This window comes from Phascolarctos cinereus, unplaced genomic scaffold, assembly GCF_003287225.1.
Source record: "Phascolarctos cinereus isolate Bilbo 61053 unplaced genomic scaffold, phaCin_HiC Scaffold_4;HRSCAF=312, whole genome shotgun sequence".
Classification (NCBI taxonomy): Eukaryota; Metazoa; Chordata; class Mammalia; order Diprotodontia; family Phascolarctidae; genus Phascolarctos; species Phascolarctos cinereus.
In genome coordinates this window covers 26,433,820-26,449,313 of record NW_027555847.1, presented here as the reverse complement: position 1 = coordinate 26,449,313, position 15,494 = coordinate 26,433,820, and the positions used below count along the sequence as shown (strand labels likewise).

Genomic DNA, 15,494 nt, shown 5'->3' with positions numbered 1-15,494 from the left:
TGCTGAATCTCCAACACCGAGTGTATGCCTGGGGAGACCTGTCTGATTGATTGCAACTTTCCAGACTCCTGGTGAAAAACTTTGTCAACCACATGGTAGAACCTTATCTGCTACTGATGGGCTTTAGACAGGTATGCTGAGTTCCCAGGAGCTCCAAGAGGTGTAAGAGATAGGGGCAGTCTCAAGTGATCAGTCAGAAGTCAGAAGCCGGACTTGCCCCTTCCTACCTTCCCAGACTTTTTCCACCTTTCTTTCCTCCATGCATCCTGTGCCCAGCAATACTGCCTTGTTTGCAGTTCCTCAAACATGCCCCTTCATTGTCTTTCTCCATGCCTTTCCACTGGCTGCCTCTCATATCCGGGGTCATACCTGGATCTATCTCCCTCTTATTCTCAACCTCTCTGGCTTCTTTCTAGATGCAGCTCAGAACCTCCCTTTCTCGGGCAGCCTTTCTATTTCTCTCCGACTGAAAATGCCTCCATTCTCAGATTGCCTTCCCCGACTCTGTTTAAATATTGTACTGTACCTAGTTATTTACAGGTTGTGTCCCTCATTAGAATGTACGTTCTTTGAAGTCAAGGGCCCGTTCTTGCATTTCTTTGTAACCCCAGGGCTTACCCCAGTACCTGAGAAATAGTAAACATTTAACAAACGTTTGTTGACTGAATAACTGACTCAGATCTACCAGACTCCGAGATCAGCTCTCCAACCACTAAACCACACTACCTGGCACATAGAAGACTCTTAATAAATGCTTATTGGATTAAGAGGGGTACGGAGGAAAAAAAAGAAAGAAAACAGAGAGAGCAAAAGGACTTTGTCCACCAGCAAATTGCTAAGAGTGTACATTGGCTCTGATAGCTAATTAAACCGAAACTCTAGTGATGGCTTGTCGATTGCAGTTATATATAATACGCATACATATGAATATATATATAGTATGTGCATATATGTGTGTGTGATTATGTATGCATTCAGGTCAGAGCAAAGTCTATACATCAAGCTAGAACACGAGTGCAAATTAGGGCTCTGTTCTTGTTACATATACTCTGTGGGACCTAAAACGAACTCCCTCCTTCCAGATTTCTAAGGAACCCTCAGATGTCTTTTCCAAACAGGGGGGTGAGTGAAGTGGAGCGGCCAAGCCAGGGGTTAAACCAAAGAAGCTGCAAGTACCTCTTCTGCCCCCCTCCCCCCACTCTCAGACAGTGCCTGCCCAGACCAGGTGTGAGTCCTGGTCCGGAGCTGGGGCCGGGGGTCGAGTTGGGGGTCTGTAGTGATCAGGGTCCTGAGTTGACTACCTAAGGGTGGAGATCGCCCTTCTTGGTACAGAAAAAGATAAACAAGCCTGCAAATGTTCATTTCGGTTCAACCGTGGAAAAGAGAGCTCTGCTCCTTCCTCACTCTCTCCCCAGCCCCGTCCGTTGGATGGACCGAGCCGGGAAGGGACCCTCAGAAGTTGGGAGGCAGAGGGTGGGGCAGGGAGCGTCTCTAGGGGCGCATCTCTCTCTCCCCTGGGCCCACTGGAAGACCATCACCCCACGCCCGCCGCCCACCCGGGCGATTAGGGGCTCTTTGTTTCAGTGCCGAGTCTATTCTGCTGATTAGAAAGAAAGGCAGGGCTGACAAGCACACTTTTTCCCTCGGAAAAGCCCCGCTGCCGGTAACCCCAACCAAGCGAACGCTTGCAATTAACCTGCTTCCGGGAAGACGGATTGAAGGAGAATTTCTCCTCTCCAGTCCTCTCACTTTTAAGCCTTTTCCACTGCACGATACAAAACAGATCGTAGCTGTGGCTTTCTTTTTAAATCGATTTTACAAACCATAAAGTATTTATTTAAACAAGTCACTTTTTCGTGGGAAAGGGGGGAGGGGAGAATAAGTGTCATGAAACCAAGTCGGCCAACCAAGCTCGACCCGCCCTTTCTTTGGGACTGATCGGACGAATGCAATTTGCTGATCGGCCCCTCAGTGCGCAACTTCACTCCAGCGAGGTGCTGAACTGACTCAGGCCAGCGTGTGGGCATCCTTCCGAGACAAGAACGGCGGTCTTGCGAGGCTTCGGGAAGAAGTGCCTTCTCTACTGCAGAAGTTGAACTCCAAAGAACGGTCCCCCAACTCTAGGAAAAGTTCGTGAAGACGGAAAACTATCGTAATAGCAACTTGCTCGAGAAGATTAGGGGGCCAATGAGTTCCGTTAGTGTAGGCCCCCAGCTTTGGCTCCGTATCTCCGAGGTCTGGTACATAGTAGGCCCTTAATCGGTGTGTGTTGATTAATTGTAGCGCTTCTCTCAAATAATGCTTTCAAACTGAGTGCTTGCTCTTCTGAGAAGGGATTTTCCCCGGTATCCCTAGGCTGTACATAACCCTGAAAATGACATCAGATAATTTTTTAATAAAATGAAGAGTGATTGCAGATATTTTTAATCCTAAAAAAAAAAAACTCAAATAGTTTGGTCTCGTTGTTTAACGCCCTCCCCTCCCTCCTTCCCCCCAAAAATAATAGTAACCAAAAAAGGCCCAGTGGTGCTAAGGGGCTGATGTATCAAAGTCAGTCATCTTTAACGTGCTTCCCAGAAGAGAAGTTGCAGAATCAATAACGACAGCCTCCAGCTGCGCAGAAACCTGCAGTTTCGATTAAAATAGGGAGCTCCAAGCCTTGGGCTTTAGCTCTGATCCAAACTCTTTTATGTGTTTTCTTTCTTTCTTTCCTTCTTTCTTTCTTTTTTTAAAATCGTGTATCATTTGGAGCACGTCCTCCGATGAGAGGGATTCCTAAAGACTGTGCCTGCTCTAACCCCTGAACTCAGGAAAGGAGTTGACTTGCGTTTCGTTCGAAACCTCGAGGCAAGACCAGAAGAACGAGAAGCCCAGTATCTAGGGGTGTCCATCCCAAGTGGGTCTCTCTTTCTTTCCCCGACCTCATTAAGGATGCCCATGTCCCCTTCAAAAAAAATGTAAAGGTTAGAGAATTGGAACAGGGACTAGGGGCGGAGGAGGAAATCAGGGATGATTCTCAAGAGCCTTGGACCAGACAACGGGAAGAGGCCTACTCCTTCATCTCCCTGGACAAGGATGTTAATCAATCAATCAGCAAGTACGTATGAAGTGCCTACTATGTGCCAGACGCCGTGTTAAACTCTGGGGATACAAGTACAAAGAATGAAAAAGTCCTTATTCTCGAGGTGCACATAAATGGGAATTCCAGGAGCGGAAGAAAAGTAGAGTTAGCCTCTTTCTCCTAGTGTTTGCAAGGGTTAGGGTCCGGGGCCCCTGTCCCAGCTCCACTGGCCCTCCTGGCCACCTGGCATTCTGGTGCTGGATACAGGAGGGTTCTTCCATTTGAGAGCCCTGCCCAGCCTGGGGAGCCCCCGCCTCAGCTCTCCATCCCTGGGCCTCTGGGACTTTTCCCCCAAAATGGTTCTTCTTGTGTTCCCTCTCCCCCCCCCCCGCGGGGATTATCCATTTCCCAACTAGCCAAGTTAAGCTTAGTGAGGATATTCCAGGATCAATGCTAACGAGAATAGCTCCAGAAATGGATGGAGGAGGGGAAAGGAGGGGGGCGGATTTTCTGCTGAAGGCGGGCAGTTCCTGAGGCCTAAGGCAGACTGGAGAGAAAGCGAGTCCCCTCTCCTTCACCCCTGCACACACAGGCATACACAAACATACATTTACAAGCACACCCAGACCTATCCTCCTGCTTTGCCTTTCCTCTGCGCAGAGCGCTAGTCTCCCACCCTGGGCCCTGTCACATGGAAGGAGGGACCCAGCCCGGGCTAGGACAACTCTCCAAGCTTCGTGGGCTCTTGTAGGTGCGGATCCACTAAGGCTGTCCTTTGCCACAAAGCTGGGACAGACGTTTGTCCCCTGAGCTTTTAGAGCCCCTACACACGGGTGTGGGGGAGAAGTGCATTCTCCCTCGCCCCCCCCACCCGGTGCCAGGATCTGGGAACTTTGGGTGCTTTCCCATAGCTCCCCGCTCTACTTTGTCCCCATCCCTGCAGCCCCAAGCCCTCAGTGCAAAATCCCCCAGGAGTAAGTAACGCAGAGTGGCCCCCTAGGCCTGGGCAGTGCCTAGTCGGCTCAGTACTTCCAACTCTCCTATCACAAAGGAGTAAAAGCCCCAGGGGAATCGGCTGGAGCAAAGAGAACTAAGGCAGCAGGCAGGGGAGCAGAAAGTTTGGGGCCACGAAACTGGTTTCTTTTTGAAGCTGCCCTCGTTGACTTCTTCTCCCAAAGGGGAAAGAGTAAAGAAAGTTGGCTGTCCCGAGAAGATCACGAGCCCAGGCTGGGCAATGTTTGCGCTGAGTGAAGCATCTCCACAATCCAGGAGAGGCTGCCCAGCCTGTATCGGGAGCTGGATATTAAAAATCAATTCTGTTTGTGGTGTTGCTCTCTCTGGCTTTGTAAAAATAGGCTTGATCTGATCCAGTTTCTTCTCAGCTAAAACTATCTTACAAAAAACAAAGCAGAACAAAACCAAAAAAGAGCCCCTTTGGAGATGCTGGAGCACTTTTTAAAAAAAATCTTTTTATTCTTATTGAATTACACATTCCTGGGATTCACCTTTCCCTGAGGCTCTGTGGTTACCACCACAGTGTTGCTGGTGCATGTGTTTCATTGGGGGGAAGGAGGAAAAGCCTTGTTGGAAATAAAGGAGAAATCCAAATAATTCACTCCCATCTTGCAGAATCAATGGAATGAAGTCCTATTTTCCATCTTCTTCATTAAAATTAACATCATTTAATAATTCCCAAAGTTTTCTCAAAAACAAAAAGACCTTTAAAATAAATAATTAAATGTCGTAGGTGAAGTTGTTTTAAAAGGAGAGGGTAGAGTGCGGAGAACCGGGAACCGACCTCTCTGGGCTCCCCTCCACCCTTCGCAACATTTCTCCGGTCTCCTATTCTTCTCACCGGCATCATCTCGTTTACAGAAAATATTTGTTTGCACTATTAGTTGGTACTGGAGTTAATTACTCAATGTGTTAACGTGAAGTAATATGTATAAAAGTAGGATCAGTGTTTATTGTGTGGGTGAGCTGTTGAGCAGTGCTTGAATAAACTGCAATTAGGGTTAGATAGAGATTAATTAACATGTGAGTGGCAAGGTGTAAAATAGTCTCCAACCCTCCACTTCCAATATAATCTGCGGGCGAGGAAGAAGTTTGTATTTTTTAAGCTAATTAAATACTTTCCTACCAGCCAGTGTGTATTCACCCAAGTCTGGAAAGGAAGGCACTTTAGGGAGAACCCGGTTTCCCCCTCCCCCAAATATTTTCTTTCTACGGGCTGCAAGGGAAGGTAGAACGCCTCTGTAGGGAGAGGGAAGATGGTTAATGTTCTCACTTAAGCAGCTCTGGGGATGGAGAAAGGACCAGGTTCACGAGAAGTCTTTGCCTTTGCTTTTGTCTTCTCCGAACTTCAGTAGATAGAGGTTGACAATTGTCCGAGCTGGAAAGAAGGCTGGGAAGCTTGGAGCGAGAGGGGGAGGCAAAGAGAGGTGGGGAAAGAGAATAGAGTAGGAATTTAACTATCCCTCCCCCCGCCCCACGGTATTTAGAAAGAAAATCTGTTTGTACCTCCACGCATTATTTCGGTGTTTGGGGTGAGTTGTTTGTTTGTTTTATGTTCGGTTGTATTTATTTTTGGAGGGGCCAAGATTAATCTGAGAAGGCCAGTTTAGCTGTGTATGGGATAGACAAGCTGAGCCAAGCTCCTGCCATTCTTTTCTACTCTTGAAATGGGGAGGGGGAAGCCTAGTTGGAGTAAGAACGCCTGGAAATTTAGCATCCCTCCATATCTCCAAAGTTAAATCAAGCGTACAATCCTTTCTCAAAGTTGCCAGGGCGGGGCAGGAGGGGGAGTGGGTGATGCAGGAAGGATCTTTAAAACTGAATTCAACAATGTTTTGAAAACTTCAGGGTCTTGCTGTAGATGAGAGCCGCAGCCCGAGCAGCCTAGTCTCCTATAATCTGATTCCGAATTGGATGCTTGTACCTTTTCCTCCCTGCCTGCCTTCTTTCTTCTCCTTTCCCGCCCCTTCTTCCCTATCTAGCTATAATCTACATTCCCTCACCTGTCGAGTCAGATTCCTTGATTTCTTGTCAAATTGGGAGGGAGGAGAGAGAGATGTAAGAAGAATTTGGGGACGGGGGAGGAGAGGTTGGAGTGGAGTGTAACCAAGACCATTTTTCTGCTTCCCCTCACCTATCTTGTAGGACAGACAAGGGATGCAAACGCCGGTGACCCCGGTCTAGTTGGGGGGACACGGGGTTCTGTAACAAACTGTGTGTCTGTAACAGCCTGGCGCGATCCTACGATCACAGTCAGCCCTCTCTGTGGCGACATATGACTACATACTTCTCCCTTTAATTCCCTACCGAATTCATCACTATAACGTTGTGTTCACAGTCATAATACTGTTTAATTACAATTTGCAGCTATAAAACTCATTGTCATGCTAAAACTTAGGCTGCCAAGAGATAGTTGTCCGAAGAACAAAACCTGCCCAAGTTAAAAAAAAAAAGGAAAAAAAAGGAAAGGGGGGGAAAAGCCTTTAGGATCTTCTCTCCTAAACCTTCTTCTTCCCTCCCTTCTTCCACCCAGCACCCAACCTTCATCCCCAACTCAACCTTTTCCCCAGCCCCAGCCCAAGCCTATGTCCATGCCCATGCCTATGCCCACTAGCTCCAGCAGCCTCGACCACTTTTTCGTTGTCTGGGAGAGCAAACCGGCCAGGGGCAAGCACAAGCCGCACCTCATTGAGAAGAGTTGTTTCTGGGGCTTGTTGTGATACGCAGGTGAAAGGGTCTTTAAACAGACGGAATTCAGCCCCTCCAAATAGAGAAGGCCGCGGGCTGCCTTTGTGCGCGGCGCACAAAACGCAGGAATTCCAGCGAACTTTCCGGAGGGGCCTGGCGAACCAAAGAGGCCTTTTCTTCGCTTTTCCCCTCCGGGCAAACTAAGTCCTCGCCCAGCCCTTCTCCCGCCCCCTTCAGCCTCTCCCCCCTCCCCCTCTCTCTCCCTTCACCCCTCCCTCCCCTCTGATAATCCTCCTCTTTATTTTAGAAAAACACAAAACCCGGTTCCACGCAGTGCTTTAGTGTCTCCCAGTGAAAGAACTGCCTGGGCAGAATTGAGCTCCATGAATCACTTCGGGAAAATTGGTTCGGCTGAATGGCCTTGGGAGGAAAAACGTTTAATAGGATCCAGGGGGAGGTTCTGCTGTTTCAATCTGCTCCTTAAACAGGTGGAAATTGGACTTTCTCAATTATCCAAACAGTAAGTCCCCATCTGAGCTAGGGGAGCGGGAGCCTGGCTCTCCAATCCTCCGGATTGGAGAGCACCCCCACCCCCAGCCCCAGCCTCCCGAGCCAGGGTTTTAATTAGAAACACAGAGTCACAGTCACAATTCTCAATTGATCAGGAAATCAAATAAACTCCTGTTTTTTTAAGGTTTTGTATTTTCCTCGCCAGGGACAAGAGGATGCGTCCAAAGCGGCGCACCCACACATTGGGAACCCCAAGGGTACTGGTAATAGGCCCTAGGAGATTTTCCTTGATGAATTTTACCCCTTTCCTCCCACCCCACTCAATAGGGAAAAAAAAGATCTAAGTTCATGCATTTGCATAAATTATATTTCCCCATTCCTCCCCCAAAATAATTCCCCCTCCTCCAAACCCGGAGCGGGGGCCAGGCGGCACATCCTAATGAGGTAATTAGCATTTGCGCGTGTATCCAGCCGAGGCTGGCTCCGTGGGTAAGTGGCAGTTTATGATAACGATGCCCAGATCAGTAGCAGAGGGCCAAGGGGCCACTTGAAAGAGCAGACGGCCACGCAGTGACCATTTGGGGGAGGAGGTGGAGGGGCTTGGTCCCTAACTCCCGCTGCCCGCAGCCCAAGCCAAACTCTCAGTCCTTCTCCCCGAAGTCCCTGGGAGCTGCAACCAGGAAAAGTTGTGAATCACGCACCAAGTCTGTCTTTTCCACTCCCCCCTACCCTCCACGGACCTCTCTCTCTCTCTCTCTCTCTCTCTCTCTCACACACACACACACACACACACACACACACGCACGCGCGCGCACACACACACTCCTTTCTATCTGCTCTCTCTCTCTCTCTCTCTCTCTCTCTCTCTCCTCTCTCTCTCTCTCTCTCTCTCTCTCTCACTCTCTCTTTTTCTCTCCCCTGCTTAGCAAGTGGCGCGCACTTGCCCCAGGGGCGCTCGGATACTCGGCTGCGAATTGTCGACGTTCAACTTTTAGGGGCTACGGGTTGCTGCTGCGCCTGCGGTTTTGGCTGTGGCGCCAGGAGCTGCTGGGCCGCCTGGCGCTAACTGGGCGCGCGGAACTACGCCCGGGCCACCGCCGCTGCCCTCTGCTGCTGCTGCTGCCGCTGCTGCCACCACTGCCGAGCTACTGCTGCTGCTGTGAGCGCAGCCCCGTGCGCTCATGTCATTCTGCTGTAAGTGACTTCATGTGATGTCAGCTAAATGTAAAAGACAGTGATCTCACGCGGAGGGAAGATGTTGGCTATCAAAATGTGACAGTGTAGCCCTGCTGCGTGCCTCGTACGCATCTCTCTCCTCGGCGCCGGGGGAGAAAGGTAAACGTACTGATTTTCCATCTTCTTTTATTTTTAAATTTTCCGCCCTTCTCCTACTAGTTTTTGGTTTGAGTGTTATAGAGTCCGGGCTGCTCGGGAACGTTGGGGGTCTTGGGGGGGGTTGCTTTCTCCCTTCTTTCATTTTCCACCTTTTTATCCTCCCTTCTTTTCTTCCTCTCCCCCCCTCCCCTTCATTTAAACTGATGAGATCTAGATTGGTCGGTTACTTTTGTGCGACCTGGTTAATGAACAGTGATCTGGTACCTTTGGGTGCTCATTGTTTAGGGCTCGGTTTATCTGAATGCAAATGGGTGGCCCGACTCGGACAAGGCGTTTATTAAATTGATGTGTGTTCCCTGCCTTTTCTGGAATGCAGAGTTAGATCGGAGCAACGTCGCCTGGGAGGGAGGCCGGCTTCGCCCCCCCCACCCCCCACCCTCTGCGCCCCAGCACCCCTGCTCCCTTCCTACCACTGGAACCCACGACAACTTTTCCTCGAGATGGCGAGCTCGACTTCCCTCGAGACCATGGTCCCATCATCCTGTTCCCGGACCGGAGCTTCCACTGCCACGTCCAAAACCTTGGCCTTCTCCATCGAGAGGATCATGGCCAAGACTTCGGAGCCCAAGCCCCCCTTCGAACCCCGGGGACCAGGGGGCCTGGAGATGGACGGGGGCGCCAAAAAGATGCTCAGCCTTTGCTCGTCCTTGCCTTGTATGATCCCCATCCAGCCGCTGGGCTACGAAATGCCGTCCAAGGCTCTGCTCAACTACACCGAGCTTTGGAAGAGTAGCCTCCGGAGCGGCGGCGGCGGCGGCGGCGGCGGCGGCAGCAGCGGAGGAGGAGGAGGAGGTAGCGGCGGCGGAGGAGGTGGTGGCGGTGGGAGCAGCGGGGGACCCCAGCTCTGCGGTGCCAGCGGCTTGTGCAAAGCCAACTGCGGCATGTGCTGCAAAGCGGAGTTGAGCCTGGCCCCGTCCGTGCTGCCCACCGGCAGGGTCATCAAGCCTCAGGTCATCAACCAGGCCGTGGGGCTGCCGGGCAATGGCTCCCTCTATTACTTCAACTACCTGGAGTCCTCGGCGTATCCCCCGTCGGAGCTACTCAATGGGCACCTCTTCCCCTCCAGCATCCTCAACTCCCAGTCCCAGGCGTCCCTGGCCACCCATCAGAAACTCTTCTTGTTGGAGAACGCCAAGCTGGCCACGTTGGCCGCGGACAAATTCCCCCATCCCCCTTACCCCCACAAAGAACGCCTGCCCGGGCAGCTGGACCAGGTAATGAAGGAGAATACTGCACTGACGGCGGAGCGTAACGGGGCCAAGAGTCACGGTAAACTGGCGGCGAGCTCCGCTGACGGCAAGCCCAAGAACTTCACCTGCGAAGTGTGCGGAAAGGTGAGCCGGGTAGGGTCCCCTGGAGAGAGCCCCTGGTGAGAGGGAGGCTCCCCACCTCTCGACCGCCCGGACTTCCCTGTCGGTACCCGGCAGTGCCTGCTTCTAGCTGCATGTTGAGGATGCCAAGAGGGGGTCCAGGAGTTGGGAGGATGGACGGGGGTGGCCACGGGGAATGGAAACCGCTAGCCCGCCTAATCCCAGGTCCAGGAGCAGAGACCAGGCCGGTGCCGGGGAATGAAAATAAAGAAGGCCCGCGGAGGTGGGGTATGTGAGCTAGCCTCTCCCTCTGGGCTTGCCCTACAAAGCCCTCTCGTGTCCCGCCCCTCCACTAGGTGTTTAACGCTCACTATAACCTCACTCGTCACATGCCGGTCCACACGGGAGCCAGGCCGTTTGTCTGCAAAGTCTGCGGGAAGGGCTTTCGGCAAGCCAGTACCTTGTGCAGACACAAAATCATCCACACCCAGGTACGTGGCCTTCGCCCGGCTAGCCCAGGCTGATGGCCTGCTCCCCCGGGGCTGGATGAGGGCTATGCCACCCCCAGAAGAGAGGGATGGGCAGGACAGAGGGACCCCAGGGACTTCCTCGAGCCACTCTGAATGGCTCCAGCCTCTCTCTCTCTCTCTCTCTTTCTTTCTCATAGCTAGGGGCCAGAAGAGGCCAGAGTTTAGGCTTTCCCTAACCGGGTCATCTCCTCCACTTTGGGGGCCCCTCGCCTCAAACTCTCTCTGTCTCCCGCCCCCTTCCTCCACCCCAGGAAAAACCTCACAAATGCAACCAGTGCGGCAAAGCCTTTAACCGGAGCTCCACGCTTAACACGCACATCCGAATCCACGCGGGCTACAAGCCTTTCGTCTGCGAATTCTGCGGGAAAGGGTTCCACCAAAAAGGTACTCGGACCTCCAGAGCTATTGCCTGAAGGAAGGGGGACAACAAGTGAGGGAGAAAGAGAAGGAGAGAGTGAGGGGGGGGAGAAAACCCAATCCCACTTTAGTTTAGAATCTCTTTTTCCCTGGTTCGTTCCTAACATCTTTCGGCCAAGACATTTGTCCTAATCATACTAAGGGGGCCCAGGCGGACTGGCCTATGGGACTCAGTCTTAGGGCCTGGGCTAGGGAGAAGGTAAGGGCAGGCTTTCTCTCTCAAAACAAAGATTTATTTGCTACCATTCAGAAGGGGGAAATGGAGGAAAAGTAAAAATGATAGAGTCCTTGGGAGAAGTTTGGAAAGATGTTCCTTTACTGTGCTAGGATAGCAGTAAGAGGGGGTGAGAAAAAGGAGGTCCCGGAAATAGAATGAGGAGGTTGGGACGGGAGAGGAGAACACTGGAGTCAGGACAGGAAAGGCCCAAAGTTGCAACTCCAAACAAGACCCTTAAGGTTTTCTTCATATCAGACGGGCAAAAGGAAATTTGTTAACTTCCTCCCAAGTCACTCTCAAACGCTGGTCTGCTTGAGTTTTCAGCTTTCCTAGACAAACATACACAGATACATTATACACACACATATATACACATATACCTATATATGAGGCTACACATATATGTATATGTTTCATTTGTGTGTATAAAATGTGCACATATGTATTTAGTTTGTGTGTGCATACCCCATATATGTGTAAGGGTGCTGGGTTACATATGTATTGAGTTTGTGTGTGCATATTAAATGTGTGTGTGATCTCAAATGTATATATTTAATATCTTGGATGGGAGTGGGGAAAAGAGAGCCTTGAGAATACAGCCTAAAGTTGAGAGGTCTTTGCATTTTTCTTCGACTTCCCAGAGTAAAGAGAGACTCCCTAACTCCCCAATGGAAAGTCTGGAAGACAGTAAGATACCTTTAAACACACACACACACACACACACACACACCACACACACACACACTCACACACAGAGCAGTAACAGGGGCAATAAGGAGAAGGCAGGCAGGCAAGCTCCTGTTGGTGGTATGGGTCAGAACTCTGACCCTCCCTCCATCTTGTAAGTTGGAGTCATTGCATCCCCAGTACAATGCTGCACCTCTCCTCCATCTCCAGATTGATGGAAAGCAAGTTTGACAACTTCTTGACTCTCACTTGTGGGACCCAGCCTAATGAAGCACTGCCTCCTTGGGGCAACAATTGAAGCATGAATTCCCCCCATTCCCCCCCCCCCGGCCAGGCCTGGGACCCTGGAATCTCTCTCACCTCTCCCTCCACCATCACCACCATCATTCAAACCCATTCTTTTATTTTTCTTTTTTGGTAGGAAACTACAAAAATCACAAACTGACCCACAGTGGGGAAAAACAGTACAAGTGTACCATCTGCAACAAGGCCTTCCACCAGATTTATAACTTGACTTTTCATATGCACACCCACAATGACAAGAAGCCTTTCACGTGTGCCACTTGTGGGAAAGGATTTTGCAGAAACTTTGATCTAAAGAAGCACGTGAGGAAACTCCACGACAGTGTGGCCCCGGGAGCTCCTTCCACAAAGGACTTGCCCCGGACTGTGCAGAGCTGAAAGCTTCGGCTCCAAACAGGACCTGGTTCCTCTCCCTCCACACCACCTGACCCTCGGAGACCAGAGAGAGACACTGATTTCTAAGATTTAAATAGATACATATATAAATATAAATATATATATATATATACATACAGCAGAGAGGTTAGATCTATTTATCGAAACCAACATCTATTTTGGAAAGCTAAAATGTCTCCCTATGAATAGGGAGCAGAATTGTGCAAACACACCCCCAGACACACACGTGTACAGAAAGGGGAAAACTTATTTAAAGTGAAGTTCAGGACCTCAGAGCTCCCCGGAGACATTTGATTGAGGGGTGACAGAGGGTGGGAGGGGAGGGTAGACTATCTGAACCTAACTTTTCGACACTGGCTGAATATAAGGGAGCTACATTATGAGCCCATCCACTTTCTACATTTCTGTAAATTTCCATGTATGATTGATTAAGGAATATATCTATATATGATTATAATAAACCGATTCCATTCGCAAGAGTCTTCTTTGCCCTCTCCCCAGCATTGGGAGAGGGCGGTGGATGGTAATGCCTTTCCTCTTCTATCCTGTTTCCTTCTTTCTATCCATTCTTCCTTCCTTCTTTCATTCCCCTCTCCTTTTCTTTCTTCCTTCCATCTTTCCCTTTTTCTCTCTTTCTCTTCCTCCTTTCCTCCCTTTCTTCCTTCTTTCCTCCCTTCCTGCAGCTGATGCTCTGACCATATTTCTAAAAGTTATCTTTTGTGTTTTTCAAGCCAGCCGGGAGCTTGACTGAAGGAGATGCGCTGGAACTGGAGTGGGAAGAGAAACCTCCACACGATTTGTGGGGTGCTCCTGGGTAACTGAACTGGCACACTAATGGGCTGGGGGGCTTCTATTCAACTTACAAAAACATTGAAATGCCTTGTTTTATTTGTTGTGTTGTGTTTAACTAACGTGTGACCTACAGTGAGATGCGCCTTCCAAAGGAAAGGATAACCGTTATGCCAGGGTGTTGAATTTCCTACGCAGGACCAGGGGCGAAATGTTTTTTGTGTTGTGGGAAAAACACACGGTGTTGCCGAGCCAGGAAGCACCTGTTTGCTGGACTGCTCTGCGGGGAGAAGTTTCTTCTGTTTCTCTAGCCGGGGAAGTTGGTGGGGAAAGTGGGAAGAGAGGGGGAGAAGGGAGGGCTGGGAGCGGCGATGACGGCGCCGAGCACGTAGGTGCGCCCCTGGCTGTACTGCCACTCTCGCAACAGTATTGGCCCGCGCGCATTTCCGGTCTACTTCTCCTCCTACGTTCATTTTACTTACCTGGGCTTTCGTTCACAGAACTTGATCTGCTCCTCCCGAACCCCAGAAAGGCCCAGGGCTGTCTCCAAGACGGGCCTCTTACTCCCCAACACCATATGCCTCTGCTTCCTGGACCCATAAAGAACCCACCCCAGCCCCTCCCCAGCTCCCGGGGGAAATGTTCATCTCCCTCTCTTTTTCTTTTCTTTTTTAAAGGCCAGTGGCTACAGGGACTAGTGGCCTGGCGCTCATGCCCAAGGGAGAAAAATACTCAGGACACAGAGAGAGCAATCGGGCCTTTTCCAGATTGGGACGCCAGAGCCTGGGATGCCTGAGGCCAAGGAGCCGTCAACCAGGTCCCCTTCCTCCCCCGTCCACTCCTCACCTCCCAACTTCCCACTATCCAAGCAAGGACGCTCTCTCCCTAGGACTCCCGGGACAGAAGAAAGATAGTGGGGCTCACCTCAGGGCCTTCCCCATCACCAACTCAGTTCGCTTCAACAACCCCATCTCCACCTTACCCTATTCAATTGGCATTAAATAGTATTATTATTTACAACAATAATAATAATCTCATTCCTCTCATCTTTTTCGACGGAGTTCAGATGGAAACGATCCTGGGCTATTGCTACTCTGCTAATGTTATCTAACATTTAATGTTCCGAAGACTATTATTATTATTAATCGGGTACTTAAGGCGAGGGTCTCTCTCCCCACTCCCGAATTAAAATCGCATGAAATGCGGGATAATGACGGTTTTCATAATCTAACATGTCACCTTTTGGTCCCTTAATTAAGACGCATTTAAACAATTTCCTGAATAGCTATCTTTTTTTTTTCTCGAATGCTGATGAAATGATCTCACGCTCGCTTTCTGAGTAATGACCCAAATTAAGAGAGAAAACAGAGACCCTTCAAACCGCATTACATTAATCATCTAATCATTCCCAGGAGGGGGGCCGGCTGCCTGAACCCTTTTTGATCAGAATATGGATAATCAAGTACTTGGATTACATCAACGGGAGCTCTGGGCAGCCCCCCTGCGCAGCCCCAGTCCCCCGCACACACCCCCCCCCGACTATGCAGCCGCCGCTACCGCCCTCCCCTATTTTTAATATCCAAGCGCCTATTCAACCCACGTCTTTTGGAACAATATTATTCTAGGGGAGAAAAGGGACGCGGGTTGCGGTCCGTGTGCGTGCTGCTCAGCCCAAGCTCGCCAATGAAAAAGGAAATAAACGCGTCGGGCTTTGTCTGGGGGCTGATTAAGGAGCTTTGAGTGTGTAAAAAGTGGGGAGGGGTGGTGACAGCGCACCCCACTAGATTAAGCGGCTGAAATGCTGGAGGGGGGAGACAGGGGGCTCAGTCACCCTCAATCCCATTCCCTCCTCCCGAAACGGGCTTTAATTAGGGACTGGGGTGGGGGGATGGGAAGGGCCGTGAGGCAACGTGGCCTCTCAAACTGAAAAGTTGAATCGGAGGAAAGAGGGTTATTTTCTGCTTAATATCTGAGAGGGACAGGGGGTTCAGTTGAGAACGTACATGCTACTTTTGGACCCCAATTTATTCATCTGTAAAAGCAGAGTTAAATGAAGAGATCTCTAAAATCCCTCTGGCAGTCTGAAGAGTCTGCTCTACATACTCAATCCGTTTATGATCTGGGCCCCGGTTTGTTCATCTGTAAAAGAAGGAGCCTGGGCTGGACAAGCTTGGCCT

At 50.3% G+C, this 15,494-nt stretch overlaps 1 protein-coding gene across 1 annotated transcript; it reads left to right on the top strand.

Annotated features, from left to right (window-relative positions):
* Positions 1–9,072: 9,072 nt before the first annotated feature.
* FEZF2 (FEZ family zinc finger 2) lies at positions 9,073–12,822 on the top strand. The gene is made up of 5 exons (XM_020976403.1): positions 9,073–9,436; positions 9,476–10,002; positions 10,335–10,469; positions 10,760–10,892; positions 12,251–12,822. Exons 1-5 carry the CDS (start codon positions 9,109–9,111, stop codon positions 12,508–12,510), a joined length of 1,383 nt encoding a protein of 460 aa, XP_020832062.1. The 5' UTR covers positions 9,073–9,108; the 3' UTR covers positions 12,511–12,822.
* Positions 12,823–15,494: the final 2,672 nt, after the last annotated feature.

Excerpts from the sequence above, each read along its gene's own strand:
- FEZF2 (XM_020976403.1), top strand. The coding sequence starts at position 9,109 with ATGGCGAGCTCGACTTCCCTCGAGACCATGGTCCCATCATCCTGTTCC. Across the intron at positions 9,437-9,475 it reads CGGCGGCGGCGGCGGCGGCG|GAGGTGGTGGCGGTGGGAGC; the intron begins GCAGCAGCGGAG and ends GCGGCGGCGGAG. Across the intron at positions 10,470-10,759 it reads ACAAAATCATCCACACCCAG|GAAAAACCTCACAAATGCAA; the intron begins GTACGTGGCCTT and ends CCTCCACCCCAG.